At 33.6% G+C, this 17,477-nt stretch overlaps 1 protein-coding gene across 1 annotated transcript in view; it reads left to right on the top strand.

Annotated features, from left to right (window-relative positions):
* The window catches only part of LOC106879444 (sodium/potassium-transporting ATPase subunit beta), a 14,246-nt gene extending 7,080 nt beyond the window's left edge, over window positions 1-7,166 (top strand). The window contains exon 2 of the mRNA XM_014928998.2: window positions 4,405-7,166. Coding sequence (XP_014784484.1) covers window positions 4,405-4,902 — 498 coding nt within the window. The 3' untranslated portion in view covers window positions 4,903-7,166. The remainder of the gene's footprint in view (window positions 1-4,404) is intronic.
* Window positions 7,167-17,477: the final 10,311 nt, after the last annotated feature.

Genomic DNA, 17,477 nt, shown 5'->3' with positions numbered 1-17,477 from the left:
CCACTTGGCTGAAACACATAAAAAAATAAATAAATATATACATGCATACAGATATCTATACATATATACACCCATCACACACACATACACATGCACACAAACACACACATTAGTCATTTGTTTTCTTATCCAAAACTACGTCAAAAGTACTGAATGGATCTTTATGAAATTTGGAAATTATATTCTTTGCATAACGGCCATAACTCCCATGAAAATTCATATATTTTTGATGTTGATGACATTTTAACCCGAACATAACAGATGAGCATTATTTGTAATTCAACGGTACAACAGTGTAAGACTACCCTTTCAGATATACTTACATTGTGATTTCTGCAATGAGTGGAGGAGATATGTTGCCGTGGGCTCGAACTCTGCAAGAAGTAAAAAAATTTTTTTGACTAAAAACACAACTGGAACCCTAAGTAAGGCATCTGTAAAATTTGAATGAAATTGGTTGCGTAGTTCTCGAGTTTTAGGGATTCACACACACACACACACACACAGACAGACAGACACACATTCTCATTTTTATATATATAGATTACGGGTTAAAATGATGAAATACTGGAACTTCAATTACCCAATAAGTTAAAAGTGTGTACATCATATATAATTCATGAATACTGTAATACAAAGTAAGGTGAACCAATTAGAACATTTTATTCTAATGAAATGATTAAAAATATTAAAAACCTTCATGCATAAGAATATATCTCATTCATGCTTCACAAGCTCATCATTTAGAAATTGAGAGAATCCTCTAGATTTCATACAATTGTAAAACAAATCTAATTTGCAACACAACTTCACTCAAGATATCAAATCAATGATGACAGATGGCCAGATGATGGACATTATAAAGTCTAGTAAGCAGACATGATAGCTTTGGTTCCTTAGGAGTTGTCAGCAACAAGGTGGATTTTGATATTAGTGAGTGTTTCAAAGAGGTTTTGGTTAAATAACCGTGATATCAACTAAGGCAGTAGTTATGATCTTTTTGCTATTGCTTAACCTCAGTTCAACCTTGATTAAATAGAACTTTGATGTTGGTGGTGGTTGTGATGAGTGGATTATGAATCAGATACTAAACTGAGTGTTTTATTCTCGTTATTGACTCAGCTCTGTGCATGCAGAGTACAGAATCTTTCTGGCCCACCACTGTAAGACATTCCAGCCTCATTTGATTTGTCTTTTTATGTGTATGTGTCTATATATATATATATGTATATAAGCAAGATCGTTGCCAGTGCCCCTGGACTGGCTCTTGTGCGGGTGGCACATAAAAGACACCATTTCGAGCGTGGCCGTTTTCGTGCGGGTGACACGTAAAAGCACCCACTACACTCTCTGAGTGGTTGGCATTAGGAAGGGCATCCAGCTGTAGAAACTCTGCCAAATTAGATTGGGGCCTGGTGTAGCCATCCGGTTGCACCAGTCCTCAGTCAAATCGTCCAACCCATGCTAGCATGGAAAGCGGACGTTAAACGATGATGATGATGATGATGATATATGTATATATATATATGTGTATATATATATATATATATATATATATTATCATCATCACTCTCATGTCCACTTTTCCATGCCTGCATGGATCATGTGGAGTTTACTGAGGCAGATTTTCTGCAGCTGGATGTCCATCCTGTCGCCAACCCTTACCTGTATCCTAATAAGGTAATATTTCCCCATAGCCAGATATGTTTTCACAGAATACTGGATGTAAATGACATTCATTTACAACAATCACACTATGTCAAGTGAAGGAGATACAAACACGCACATGCATACATGTATATGATGGGCTTTCTTTCAGTTTCTGTCTACCAAATCCACTCACAAGGCTAAAGTCAGCCTGGGGGTATAGTAGAAGATACTTGACCAGAGTGCCACACTGGGACTGAACCCCAAACTATGTGGTTGGGAAGCAAACTTCTTAACCCCACAATCACATCAGGCATACATATTATCCAGTATGTTGTTTTCTTTATAATATGGCATGAAGTAATGTGGCTACTATTTCTAGCAGGTCAGGAAGCCTTGGTGAGGCTTACACATTGGCTTGTCTCATTGGAATGGCTATGTTGACACTAGTAGTGGCTGTGACAATAGATGAGTAGATTATGAATCAAATGCTTGAACTGAGAGTTTTATTTCTATTATTGATTCAATACTGTGCTTGTATATAAGGTGTGAAATCTTTCTGATCTACCACCACAAATATGGTAGCATTGGTAGGGGTTGTTTGGTTTGTGGTTATAATGTCATGATTGAATTCTTTCACAAATGCAATATTTGTTTATGTAAACAGTTTTTCGTAAATTTTTAAAATCTTTGCAGTCAGTATTCCACTGCTGAAATCCTCTTCTGTTCATTATTTTAACTTTTTTGCATGTACTTTTTATATGGACTTGGGACTAGTTTGAATTTTATAAGAAATTTCTTAGAAGGGAAAGAGTAGTGCCCAAAACCATTTTTTAGAACTGCCACTACAGATAGGAATAAATCATCCTCAGACTAGATACCTGGCCTAAATACTGAGTTGATTCTGCTGAAGGTATTCAAGTGTTAGGAGGTGGTGTTAAACTAAATTGAACCTAAGAGCAGGAACTTTTCCTCTAATGGGATTTAACACAGTCTCTGTTTACCAAATTTTAGCCACAAGGCTTTGGTTGACTCAAGGCTATGGTAGAATACAGTGACCATAAGTACTATGCAACGGAACCAAACCCAAAACCTAGTAGTTACAAAGTGAATTTCTTAACCATAATGCCATACTTGCACAAAGTTGTTTAGTTGCAAGCAAATCTACAAATAAAGCTGTTTCAGTAATGACCGTCATATTTAATTTCTTTTTTTATCGGGAATTGCTTGTAGGACTAGGTTATTCAATGTGTTTTTCTGTTCTTATAATGATATGGCTTTGAGGGTGTTTAAGTAACCACATAGACCCAACAAGGAAGCCTCTATATTGCCATTCGACTTGTTAGAAATAGCAGCCAAATATCCCTCTTAAATTATATCACACCATTTTAAAATAGAGAGGGACACGTTGGTAGTATAGCCTTAGATATACTATGCCTGTCAAAATAGAGGTAGTCACAGCTGGATTACCTTTGTTTAAATGTCTGCTCAATCAGGGCTGATATGGAGCTAAGCAACAACAATAGTATAGAAATTCCCTTAATTTCTGATCTCATCACAGGAGCCACACTTTAATCTTTTTGAAAAGTTTAATTTTCAGTGACCCTGTTTACATAAAGTACAATTCTCTGCTGCAAATATGAAGACCATGAACATTGAATTTGAAGACTTAAGAATTGAATCAGAGTTAACAATATCAAAGCATACTCACTAACTAGAGATCTAAGTCATTAAAAATGTGCAGAACTCATCATACTTCCTACCTATGTAATACTTAGCAATCTCTCATTAATTTTTACAGCAGCCACATGTACCTTAGATTACCATACTTTCAATTAAAAAGGAAACAAACTTTGATTTGGGAGTGTTACTAACATGTATAAATATTCCTTAAGATAAATTTCTGCTCAGATATTACTCAGATACATGTCAACATTAAAAAAAAAAAAAGAAAGAAATGTGTTCTTTTGATAATAAAATTCCTACTCATAAATATTCACTAACTGTAGATCCAGCATCCTCTCAATAACTGTGTCCCTTAAAACTTACCAGCTCTAAATCCATCTCCACCTGTACTCACTATTCAGCCTTGTCACTCTTAGGCACTTCAGACATTACTTTACCTGTCCATTCTAGTACTGAATAATTCTGAAACTTTCCTTTTACTCCTATTCTTGACATCAACATTTTACATTAATTTCCAGTCACATTATCAGCCATTCAGAATCCCCCAGTCTATAAGAGTCTACAAAAACTATGGGCTTCACTTCCAATTTCTTATTACATACTATCTACAGAGCTGAAGAAGTTACATACTGCCTCTGACATTTTAAAGAGGTTTTTCCCAAACTCTTTAAAATTTAGTACCCTTTAGACATTTGCAAAAGAAAAACTGTTGAAACCCATCATGCCAAAAAAGTTAATCCTTAAAAGTTTAATTAATGAAATTTTCACTTTGATTGTGTTTTGTAGATGCAGTTTTACAGTAACTCAAATTCGTATTGACTATCAATAAAAATTACATTTTCAAAATAAGCAAGTTAATAAAAGTTTAGGTGTAAATGTTTAATAAAAAATATTCATTTAAAAGCACCTTGATTTCAATTATTTTTGAAATTTTGGAAATCAAACTTATTGAAATTAAGTAAGAAAATAGGTGTTTAAAAATTTAAACAAACCAAATAAACTATAACATTTTAAAATTGTTATTGACTCTTTTATTTCTTAATTATGATTTTGTTTTGATTTCTTTTCTAGGGTGAAAATTTTGCTGTTTGTGAAGCTATAGTTCGACGAGAGCAAAGAGAAAAAGTTTGTCGTTTTGATATTAAGACATTGGGTGCAAATTGTGTTAAACAGCAGAATTATGGATATGATGATGGAATGCCATGTGTTCTTCTAAAATTAAACAAGATTTTTGACTGGGAGCCTGTACCTTACAATTTGTCTGAGGTACCTGATGAAATCAAAGACAGTTACAAAGAGTATGCAATAAAGGTGACTTGCCAAGGTGAGCTGCCTGCAGACCAAGAGAATCTTGGTGATATTTCATACTACCCTAATGAAGGTTTTCATTTCAAGTACTATCCATATCTTAACCAACAAGGGTACCGTTCTCCTCTGGTCTTTGTACAGTTTGAGAATCCCAAAACTGGAATTCTTCTTATGATTGAATGTAAAGCTTGGGCCAAAAACATTATACACAATAGGTTACAGAAAATTGGAACAATACATTTTGAATTACTTATTGATTAAGGGTAGGTGCTGTTGTAAGGAACCCCAAAGATATATTGAGCAACAAAACACCCAAGACTTACTGTTCATATATATATATATATATATATATATATATATATATATATATATGTGTGTGTATTTATAATTTGTCATAATTACTTGTATACTTATATAAATTCAGAGCTAGTTTTTTTACTTCCTTTCAAATTCAGATTTAGGAAACTGTTTTTTCCTCTCTCAATTTTTGTACATTTTATATTCAATTGTATGAATTATTCTTACATTTTTACCCATTTTGATATCCATTTTTTTCCTTATACCCTTGTATACCAGATGGTACAACATAAAAAGACATGGTTGAATTGTTGGTGGAAAGTATGTGACTCAGTCAGTGTGTCACTTTTTTGACAACTAAGTTGACATTAACCAAAGAAATGTCCTTTACCTTTGTTAAAATACACTGCTCTTAGCAGCAAAGCTTGAACACACTGTCATCTTTAGTTTTATGTTTTGTACCATATCAACTCCGCCAGCATATCAATTATATACTTTTTTTTTATTGTATCTGTAGTTTCAAAATCAAAACTACGGTAATTTGCCTTCATTCAACATTTAATTCATTACATTTCAACAATCAGTATCCATATTTTTTATATACAGTGTTCTCTTCATTCTTTTGTTTTTCTTAGTTTTCCCTGATTTAAACATCATTATTCATTTTATTTTACTCTTTTTTAATGTACCTAAAATACTTGTCTCTGGTAAATGATTTGTGTCACTTTCAGTATGATACTATATGGAAAGTATAATTTAGAAAGCATCCACACGCATACACATTCACTATTTTATTTGATACAAATGCAAGATTGTTTTGACATACTGTGATAGTAGAAGTGTGTGGAGTGTAATATATGCTTGTGGCAATTGTAATTACAAACGTATACTGATAAGTTTCAGAACTTTAGCTACAAGTTTGAAATTTTACCTTCAACCGACTCTAACACACAGAAGTGTTGGAAATGGGATAAACAGTTTTAGATAATCTTGTATTAAAAGCAGATTTTTCTTTCACTTTCCGTATTTTGACTTTTATATATTTCTTGATGATGATGATATTAGTAAAATCTTTTGATATTTTCAGCTTTTGTTTTATAAACCCTGATGTTTATACAAAATGTCTGTTTACATGTATGTATATATATATATATATATAAGATCCAGGGATTGAGGTGTAGGAAGAAAGTTAGGTTCAAGCAATCCAATTATCTAACCCTGCACTCATCAGAGGTAACTGTTATGGAATGAAATATGGTGATGGACTCTTAGATGACACACACACACATATAATATACATATGAATGGCTCTAGATACTTGGATCTGTATAGTTTTACTCATAGCCAATATTTTTCTACAAAATTAAGGCTAAAAGCGGTGAGTGGTTTTATTATTTAAGATGTATTAAAAGTTTTTTAAATGCAAGATGATCTTAAAGAAAATGTCTGTGGGTAATTGGTTTTATTTGGCAATAACCTATATTATTAATGGAAGTACATTAGCTTAGTGAAGTCGGTGCTAACATAATTAATGTAATGAACCAAGAAATTTTAATTATAAGTAAAAAGTCTCAAACAGAACTTCATTACATCAAAAACTATCTAATTTTTTGAAGTTAAAATATCCATGGGGAGAACTGGTCGATGAGATTTCAATTTTGAAACTCTTTTTAACTGTGCCTTTATTTCTACCTCTTTCCCCATACACAAACAATATATATACGTGTGTATGTATGCATCCACACACATACACATTGTGAATGAGTTAAGGTATATACATTTGTTTGTGTATATTTGTGAATTTGTGTGTGTGTGTGTGTTTTTAAGAAATCTAGAATTTTCACATGGCTACATACAAGAAATGTTCTCCAATAAATTGTTATTATCAAATAATAATTCCAAATGTCCCTATGTTTCAGAAATCAACTTAACTGTTAGAGAATATTCAGTTATATCTATTTAATCATAGAATAATTTGTTATATTTTAAATGCACGCAAAGTTATATGCATGTTTGCATACATTCATGTATGCAAACATTCAAAAATTGAATATAATTTAAAGATACATATATATATTTTTTTTATTCTAATAATATATTTTCAAATCTCTCTCATGTAATGACATTTTTTTTATTCTGTTTAAACTGAGAAATGTAAATCTTTGTAAAAAAAAAAAAGTATTGAAATAAATACGAAACATATTTTCTGATATATATATGTATGTGTATATATTTGTTTGGGTTTTTTGTTATTGTTTTATTCCTTTGTTGTTTCACATAAAAACAATCTACCTGGACATCAACAAATCAATGAGGTTGCTAAACTTGTAAGAAATAGCAGCCAAACCAAACTCAAGTATATTAACATATTTGAAGTACAATGTGTTCTCTGATATATAAGATGATCATATAATTATGGGTAGAATATCATTCATACGCCTGCTCATACAGAGCTGATCTGGAGCTGAAGAACAACTGCATCATTCTTATTATCAACATTATAAAGAAAAATGGTTGAATTTGTTACATGTCAGTTCATATCTTGACAGTGACATTGTGCTAAGGTATTCAAAAGATATTTAACACTACACTTACATATGTATATACTTTTTCTCGTTTCAGTCGTTAGACTGTGGCCATGCTCGGACATCAACTTGAAGAATTTTTAGTTGAATAAATTGACTCCAGTACTTATATTTTTTTTAAGCCTGGTACTTATTCTATCAGCTCTCTTTCATGAACTTCCAAGTTATGGGGACTTAAACGCACCAACACTGTTGTCAAACAGTAGTGGGGACAGACACAAACACACACATATACATGGTGAACTTCTTTCAGTTTCCATTTACCAAATCCACTCAAGGCTTTAAGTCCGCCTAAGCTGCCACACAGTGAAATTGAACCCAGGACCATGTGGTTGCAAAGCAAGCTTCTTACCACATAGCCACACTTGTGCCTATATATGGATCTATATACTGAAACAAAGTTGAAGGCTGACATTATTTGTTTTGTCTATGTTGCTATATACATGTGAGACCTGAGTTACTTAATGGAGAATATGAAAAAGCTGAAGCAATTTCACCAACAATGTCTCTACTGTATACTGGGTATCCAGTGGTAAATGCATATAAGTGATGTTGAAGTCCTTGATCACCGACAGTCTACCAGTATCTCTGCACTGATTATTTGATGGAGTGGTCATGTGGTCAGGGTAAAAGATGATTGAATCCCTAAGCAATTTCTGTATGGGGAGATAGCCCAGAGTAAAAGTCAAGCACACAAATTGAAATTAAATTATAAGTGTTAAATCAAAAATACACTAGTGGTTAAATTCTTAGAAAATAGATGTGAAAATCTTGTTCTTGATTCTTCATTGTAAAGGAAAGCAGTGCATGAGAGAAGGTGGGAATGTAATATGAAGAACTATAAAAATCAGGAACAAAGTGTGATTCACCTACCTCTCAGTGCTGACTGTCCAACTGTGTTAAATTCAAGAGGCGCCCTATCCATCTAACCTATTGCTAGAACTCACAGCAAATTTTCTTTCTCACTCACATCTACACGCATCCCTTCGCTCCCATTGCCTGAGGTCAAAGAGGCCTACTTATGCCCACTTGACCTCACTCTGCCTCTTCTGGTAGGGCCCTTCAGCCATTGACGTCACTGACCCTTTCCTCCTGGATTACCTCATCCCTACAGGGACAAAATCATATCAAGCATGAACTGCTAAAAGAGAGATATTAGCAAGGGTTTTGATGTGAATTTGGTTGAGTATGTTGGTATACAATCCAGTTTAACATGCAACAAGTGTGGATTCTGTGTCTAAGTATGAGAGGCCTTGGAAGTCATCAGAGAAGCCACACACACAAGGAAATTGTTTACTATGTATTATACAGCATCTGTACTAGCAGAGCGTTTGGAAAAGATGTCAAAAGATGGATTGAAGTCCATCTTTGGTGTTGGTATGTTTATGGCCCTGTAACATATGAAGGTCCACCAAAACAATATTGTAACATCTACTGTAAGAGGTATCCAGTATTGTCACATCTGTACAAAAGAGTGTAAGTCCCAAGTAGAAATGAAAAAAACCACATCCATGCCAGTCATACTTGAAAAAATATATATTCAAAATATAGTTGCAACCATCATGTGTGTGAGAGGTTGTTAAACTTCTTATATCATTGATCCCTTCATGGAATCATTGATATTGATAACTTTATCAGCTCTCATTTTGTAAATTTCTAAAATAAAATTAAAAAGTATAATGGGTAAAGAATTTCTTGATTTAAAAACAATTCCTTCTTTCTTTTGTGTTGTTACTGCTTTATAATAAATATTTAAAGAAATTTAATGAAAATACTTAAAATTTATAAAGAACAATAAAAATTCAGTCATTTTATATTGATATAGTTGAAATATGTGTTTGGTGAATACTAGTTATTACATCAATATTTGACTGGAAATTAATGACTTTTAGCCTTAGATTACTACATTCTTCCAGATTCATTCTGTTTCTCTTTCATTAAGAGTGAATTTGCATGAATCAAACCCGCTTCAACCATATATGAATTTGGAAATGTCAATAAAATGGGTTCAACTGCTGCACTAAGCTTTGGGTATTTATATTGTTCCAATAATCACTCAAATTTTTGTTTTAAATAAATATTTAAGCATATCTATGTGCACATTCAGTGCAACTCAATGCCTACATTTTTTTTTTATTTCCAAGTCAAATGTCAAATGGCAAAACAATCCAGTTAGGCGTGCAGTTTCTCCAGATCCTCGAAATGTACTTTAAAATCTTGTAATTTTCATGGTCACTTTCGAAATTTTATCCTTTCTTCCATCTTCCAACTGCTATAAATTTGGAAAATAACTTTATTCTCTGCATGCCAATAAAGATTTAAATAAGTATTTTAGCTTGGAAATAAATTAGTTATTTGAGCCTGAATAATTGTAACATCTTTGCCTTGTAAGTATTCCCATATTTTGTTGAATTTGAATATATATTTGCCAAATAGAAAAGATGATTTTCTTTTACACTAATTTTAATTCATCATCTAGAGAATAATCTACATCCACAAGAAACTCAACAGTAGTGTCATATAAGCTAACAATTCTCTGCAAGGGATCATCTTTTCAAACCTGCCTTACTTCAGTGTGCACAACAAACTGATTGAAGGTTTCATTTATTTTTGTTTTTTTCACTCAACATTGAAAATAATTGTGATTTCTGAGGGTGTGGTTTTATTTTCTTCACTGATCCAATGCATTTAAGACAGCAGGTATTTCTCCACTTACATTCTTAGCTATGAGATAATTTCTGTCTCTTGTACAGTGGACAGCACACACATCATTAACCTTTTTGTCTTGAGCAAGGATGCAAATCCTCTCTTACAACTAACCATTTACTGGTGCACTGTCTGAAAGCACTACATTATTATTATCAAGAGAAATATTAAATCTTTGCAAATAATCTTCTCAGTATTGCAAAAATGTCTCCTGTTTTGCATCAACTTTAAGGTAATCAGCAAACAAAGATTCATCAACAATATACTTAAGATTTGGCTGTTATGCATCACACAGGCTGTGAGAATATGTGATTTTCTGAATGTTAGATCATGGAGTTGGATAGAAAACTTGTAATACTGAAGCTCTGATACCAAAGTTTTTTTCCATATAAATGTCCATCTTTTCTATGTGTCAACTCAGTTGTTGCACTTAAAGGTATGTATTTTAAAATAGGCTGAGAGTCTTCCTTCATAATAGTTTCAATTACATCTCTAATAACGGATATAATAATATCCTCACCTGTTATCTGATTTTCCTTTCTATGCTGTGGTGTATGATGCCTATATCTATGACATCATGTATGATGCCTTCAGTCCTCTGTCATAATTACCACTGGTGAATATTTTGAAAATGTTAAATTTGGCTGTTTTATAGTCTTTCAATGCCCTAAAAAATTCTAAGATCTTTTTTTTTTTACCAGAATGAACCCTTTAAAGGTAGTCCTTCCTCTTTGTTGGTTTCATGGCATCATTATAATTTTAAAGTGTTTCACATAACAGGTACATCCATGCAACACAAGAGAACAACTCCTTCAACTGCCCAAGTATGGCATAGCATATCTTACAAATAGATTAAGAAATTGCATAATCAATCCCTACCTTTTTAATTGCCAAAAATGTTGTTTTGGCCTTATCTTCCCTTCTTGATGCACTTTATAATTTTTGTAATTTTTAAAATTTACTTAAAGTTTTAATTCTATAATATCATTTGTAAATATACTACATATAAGTAAGCATGTATATTTAAGCATATATATGGTTTTGTTAGAATATATTGCTTTAAGATACATGCCATACTTCTCTATTATCTAAATAATGGATGCATACTGTGTTGGTTTGATGCCAGTTTGTGATACAATTGACTGGTGATAGTCAATTGTCTTGCATTGAAGATGGTACAAGATAGTACAAACAATTTGTAAGAGCGTAACTGTGTGGTAAGAAGCTTGCTTCCCAACCACATGGTTCTGGGTTCAGTCCCACTGCATGGTGTCTTGGGCAAGTACCTTCTACTCTAGCCTCAGGCCAACTAAAGCCTTGTGAGTGGATCTGGTAGACGAAAACTGAAAGAAGCCTGTTGTACATATATACATATGTGTGTATTTGTCTCCCCATTACCGCTTAACAACTGATGTTGGTATGTTTATGGCCCCGTAAATTAGCAGTTCAGCAAAAGAGACATAGAATAAGTACTAGGCTTAAAAAATTTATATATATAAGTCCTGAGGTTCAAATTCCGCTATGGTCAACTTTGCCTTTCATCTTCTCAGGGTCAATAAATTGAGTACCAGTTGCATACTGGGTCGATCTAATCAACTGGCCCCCACCCCAAAAATTTCGGGCCTTGTGCCTAGAGTAGAAAAGAATATTCATAGTTTTCAGTCTTCCATAATAACAAACTTTTTCTCAACTATAACTTAAATCTTTATGCTATCCAATGCTGTTGACTGTTCGCCAATACATCAAACTGTTCCTAAAAAAAGGGAACAAAAAAAATTGTCAAATTTAGCCCAAACACCCTGTACACACACACACACCTACACACACTTACAGCTGGGCTGCCAATATCAAGCAGATTATATCTCACAAATCCACCCATTCACTGAGGCTGGATACTCACTTCATCCTTCTCTTGGATTACTTAGAAAATCTTTACCCAGATATCATACTCCATACAAGTTTATGTTGGGTTCTAGTATGGCATTTCTATTGACTCATTTTTCTCATATTGAGCATGACCACTTCCCAGATAACGGTAGTGTTTTGTTTTCTTTCTTGTCCATAAAAACTTTTGCCTTCACCGAGTTTACTTTAAGAGCTATTGAGTCTAGGTTTTGCTTCCACATTGAAATTTCTTCACTTATTCATTGATATATTCAGTTTTGAGAATGATATCATTAGCAGGTAGAAATTTCCTGGAAAGCCAGTCTAAAATTTCTGTAATAGCATGGAAAATTATAATAAACCGGAGAACTGAGGAATGAGAATCTGAGTCTCAATGGACACCTAACTGCACACTAAATTCCTCATGGGACTCATTGCTAGCTCTCATGTACAGCATCTCTGTATATAGTTTGCACATATTTCACAAGCCATTGATCTACACTTAGTTTCTTAGTGGCTACCAGACTACAGAGCATAGCACTCTGTTAAAGATCCTCCTGATGTCAACAAGTACCTGGAATAGCAGCTTATTCTTAGTTCTGGAGTAATCTCACTAGAAAGAAGGTATCAGAAGTACCCTGCCCTAATGCAAACCCAAACTGCATTTCACATAAGTTCATTTTCTTCCTAATTAATTGGGCTGTGGCACCTTCTGTCACTTTCATATGTTAGTTCATTGTTTTGATATCCCAGTAGTTTCTTTTTTCTAAAGCATCTCCTCTGTTTGTGATGATACTGCTAAGCTAGTCATTGAGAACTACCTAATCCTGTATTACCTGTTTGACTGTGTACGGGACTAGAAAGTGTCCTATTTTGCCAAATATTAATGTCTCAACAACTATACCTAATGGTCTTGCTGATTCTCCTACCTTCATATATTTCATGGCCAATTCAACCAGATAGCTGTCAGTTTCAACAACTTGTCTATCAACTCCTTCACTGTTATGTATGCACATGTGGAATCTGGCTAAAGTATTCCTCTCGAGCACAACACACATCTTGTCTCTGTTCTAAAATCTCTACAATTTCTCCAGACCTTCTTTTCAGCATGTTAACATTGATAGTGGTGACTTTGAAGTTTTTTCACCTGACAGGTTTCTGGTTGTTGGGATCTATTTTCTACTTCTGAATGAAAGTTAATGCAATCCTTAATAAATAATCAAGGGGTTCTTACACATGTGGCCATTCTTACTTATAATCACATGTATAAGTACCCCTAATTTGCAGCATTAATATTATGTTAGTACAGTGTACACAATTAGGGATTTTCAATGATTTGATTGTCTTGATTTTTCTATTTTTATATCTGAAAGTCCTTTCTATGATGGTCCCAGTTCTAAAGTGATTATCCTGTCCCTGGCAATATTAAAGAGTCCTTTCCAGTCTACATTGTCTTTATTTGTTCAACAACCACTTTATAAAGTGTGGTTGGTATATTTTACTGTAGCACCAGCACTATAGAGGTTGTTTTGTCCTTGGTAAGACTAAAGATGAGAGAGTGATGGGGGACAAAGCAAGTGCTAGAAGAGAGAAGGGGAAACTGAAAGAGAGAGAAATCAATGTCAACAGTGAGTGGTAGAGGAGATTAGTAATGTGCAAGATTGTGACTGGGCATGATGGATGTCATTAGCATGAGTAATCACAGAGAGAATGATGAAGTTGTGATGTTAAGAGGGGATTGGATCCAGACAGCTCCTATGTGATGGCATCTCTCATTATACTGACAGCTGAGAGAGATAGAGTAATTACAGGAAGGTACATGGACAATGAAGGAGTGAGTGATGGATGAGTCATGAAAAAAGGAAGAGAGCTGTATATGAAGACTTAATATAGACATAATATTTGGAAGAGACCCAAATGTAGACATTATACAACCAAACAATCTCCATCACCTCCACCATCATCATTTTTACATCTGTTTTCCCATACTTACATGGGATGAACAAGTCCTCTTCAGCACAGCACTATGTCACAAAATACTCTCTTTTTGTACTCTCCTTCATGAGTTCATACCTCATAAAGAAAATATTCTTAAGGAAGGCATATTAATATAACAATAAACAAGTAACCAAGTATTATTAATCAAATATTAAACAAATAATACAAATTTTTAAACAACAAAATGTTACACAAGCACAATGCCATAAATTTACAGCTGGGGAAGGGAAATGACATGATGTAAATTATTCCTATCTTTCTTGAAAGCATTGGCAATGTAAATGAAGTGAAATAGCATTAATGAACAAAAGTTAGGTCTTGTAGTCATCAGTCCAGGAGTTTATTTCTACTCCTTTTTACTTTTCAACTGTCTTAGATATTTTCAAGAAAATTGCTTAAATGAAGAATGATATCTTTTGTAGAAAAAAAAGATAAGTAAATAAATAAATAAGCATTCAGAGTTTTTAAAGGGTAAAATCCTAAATGAAAATAAAAAAATCTTGTGATAGTGTTTATAAAGGAATGGTTATCAGAGTTTCACAAGAAGTTATGGAAATAAAATATGAGCTTACCAAATGTCCTTGTTGTTTTTATCAAAGACTATTGTGGTGCAAAAGACTAGGTCTTCTGTTTTAATTGTGTCACATGACAAAGAATATGATAAATGATATTGAAAGTGAGTGGTGCCACCTGTTTCAACCAGAGAGAAAGGTACAAAAAATTAAATACTGTATTTCTAATGAATACCGAAACTGCATTGCAAACAAACATTTCTGGGAGCTTGCTACTACTTAACAATGCAGGAACATATATTAAATGCCCTTAAACTCTTTCACTTCGCATCTAACCTTTTACTACCACAGATTACATTAGATCCAGCAAGGAAGACCTGAACATACTGATCTGACTTCCCTCAAATTACAGCCAACTATTTTAGAATGGATATATTAGATAATGTCTCTTTTTAAGAAGACAAGTGTGATTTGAGGGAAGAATTTGACTGCTACTTCCCAGAACACAGGAAAAATGCATGAAGATCACAACTGGAATGTTTTTAATCATAGGTTTGCTCAATCAGGACTGATCTGATTGAGGATGAATTATAACAATAATATTTGTTCATCTGACCACAGTGAACCAAAGCAACACATCTTACGTTTTCCTATAGCAGATCTGCAAATCGATGGAGTATTATCAGTTTCTATGCTGATTATTCTTAGAAGTTATGCTTCACCTCTGATCAATTAAACAGTTGGTTGAAAACAAACTGAAAGTAATGTCTTCAACATTGCTCACACAACTAAAGCCTACAAGCCCAAAAGTCCTAAATTGCAGCAGAGACTTCTAGACCTTGGTAAGTAAATTTCCACCAGAATTCTCCTCCTTACTCCTCTTCAACCAGGATGAATCTGTCACTTTTTAATAAAACAACTGCATTTGCTGTCCATTCTATTTCAATCTACACAGCACACACACTCAACAAATCTTTTCCCACACTCTCTTGTAGAGAGCATTTACAAGTTAAGTAATGCATAATAGTATCTATTCATCTCCTGCTGGTTATTTTGTGACATGTGAAGGGACACTAATTTCACGCTGTTGCCTAGCTGATGCTAATAGGTCAAGAGTAAAGCATATTTGTTGCCATAGTATTGTAAGAGATCTAATTAGTTACAGGTTCTTGAGGTAGATGTAGTGTGTTTGTTGTAATTAGGGAGTGATTGGATTGGCATATGGAAATGGGTGGGGATGAAAGCAGTAAGGATGTGTTTTGAAGTAGTTGGAGAGTTGGTGTGATTGATCTGGGATATATGTTGATAATGAAATTAAATGGTTGTTGATGGTCCAGAATGGTATCACCTCACTGTCACTGTGTTGTGTCCATAACCAAGATACTATGTTCACAATAATCAAGTTCACTTAGCTCTAAATAAATATCAGAGTAGACAGAGTCTGTCACTGTAAAGCAGTGGTAGCACTTTAAATTAATAAGTGCTGTCTAACCTTGTAGAGCTGAGTTCAAGTCCTGTTTGGGGGCATAGAGAAGGTGACTGAAATCATTTTAGTGTATTCTTAACTTGAACCACAAATTAAGGATTACTTTTCTTTCAATGACCCTATAATATTACATGAGTAACTATCACAAGACGCTATGTTAGTTTTAGCTAATGACTTTAGTCAATTGCAGTATATTACGGTTAGCTAATTTATCAACTGGAGAAGGAATATGAAATCAAATTTAAGAATAAAGTAAAAACTGTGACACATTTAATCTGGTAGTCTCACTTAAATGTTCAAATAATCATAAAAATGTCTTTGAATTTTGTTTGCACCAATTACCAACTGTTGAATTTTGTGAAAAAATAACCTTATCCTTGTATGAGGAGGGGTGGTCATATTAGATCTGAGCAATTGAGACCTGGCTTTGATCCAACAGCACAAATGAAGAAATAGAAATGAGTAGGGAGTAGTTATCTGCCACTGAAACACAGACAACTCTAAATATTGATTACAAATTTTGGCAAATGGCCAGCAATTATGGGAAGGGGGTAAGTCAATAACATTGACCACCAGTGCTCAACTGATACTTATCTGATTGACCCTGAAGGATGAAAGGCAAAGTTGATCTTGGCAGAATTTGAACTTGGAACATGCCCAGCATGCTAAAGATTCTGCCTGCTCACTGCCTTGGCAACTCTAAATATCAGAAATTGAACAACATTTTCTGTGGAGACACAGCAAATATATTAGACAAGAGAGAAACCTTTGTTTTAACATTATTTATGACTTCATATTCAAAATAATTCTATTAAGACATTTCTGAAATTGTTTGTTAAATATTCAGGTTGAAGATGTAGTAGAAATGGTTGAAAGCTAGATTAAATATCATGCAATTTGTGATTTCTCTTTTGATTTCAAATCCTGCTAAGGTTAAGTTTACAGTTCATCCTTCTGGGTATTAAGCAAGAAATGAAGTCTATTGATTATTCTTTCCCTACCTATATTTGAGATCTTGTACCTGTGAAGACACCAATGTATTTTCATCTCTTTTACTAGTTTCATTTGTTGGATTGTATATATGCAGTATATAATAACCTTCAAGAGTTTTAGTTTGTTATATCAACTTCAATACTTATCCCAATTTGAAACTTATGTTATCAGTTCCATTTGTTGAACCACAAAGTTGACAAGATACAACATAAGCTGAAGTAAATATAGGTCTAAACACTCATGCACACACATATACGTGAACATATATATCTATACACACACACACATGTGAATATATATACATAAATAAACACACACACACACACACACACACACACACACACACACACACACACACACACACACACACACACA

This window comes from Octopus bimaculoides, chromosome 20, assembly GCF_001194135.2.
Source record: "Octopus bimaculoides isolate UCB-OBI-ISO-001 chromosome 20, ASM119413v2, whole genome shotgun sequence".
Lineage (NCBI taxonomy): Eukaryota > Metazoa > Mollusca > Cephalopoda > Octopoda > Octopodidae > Octopus > Octopus bimaculoides.
This window is presented reverse-complemented; position numbering and strand designations above follow the sequence as displayed.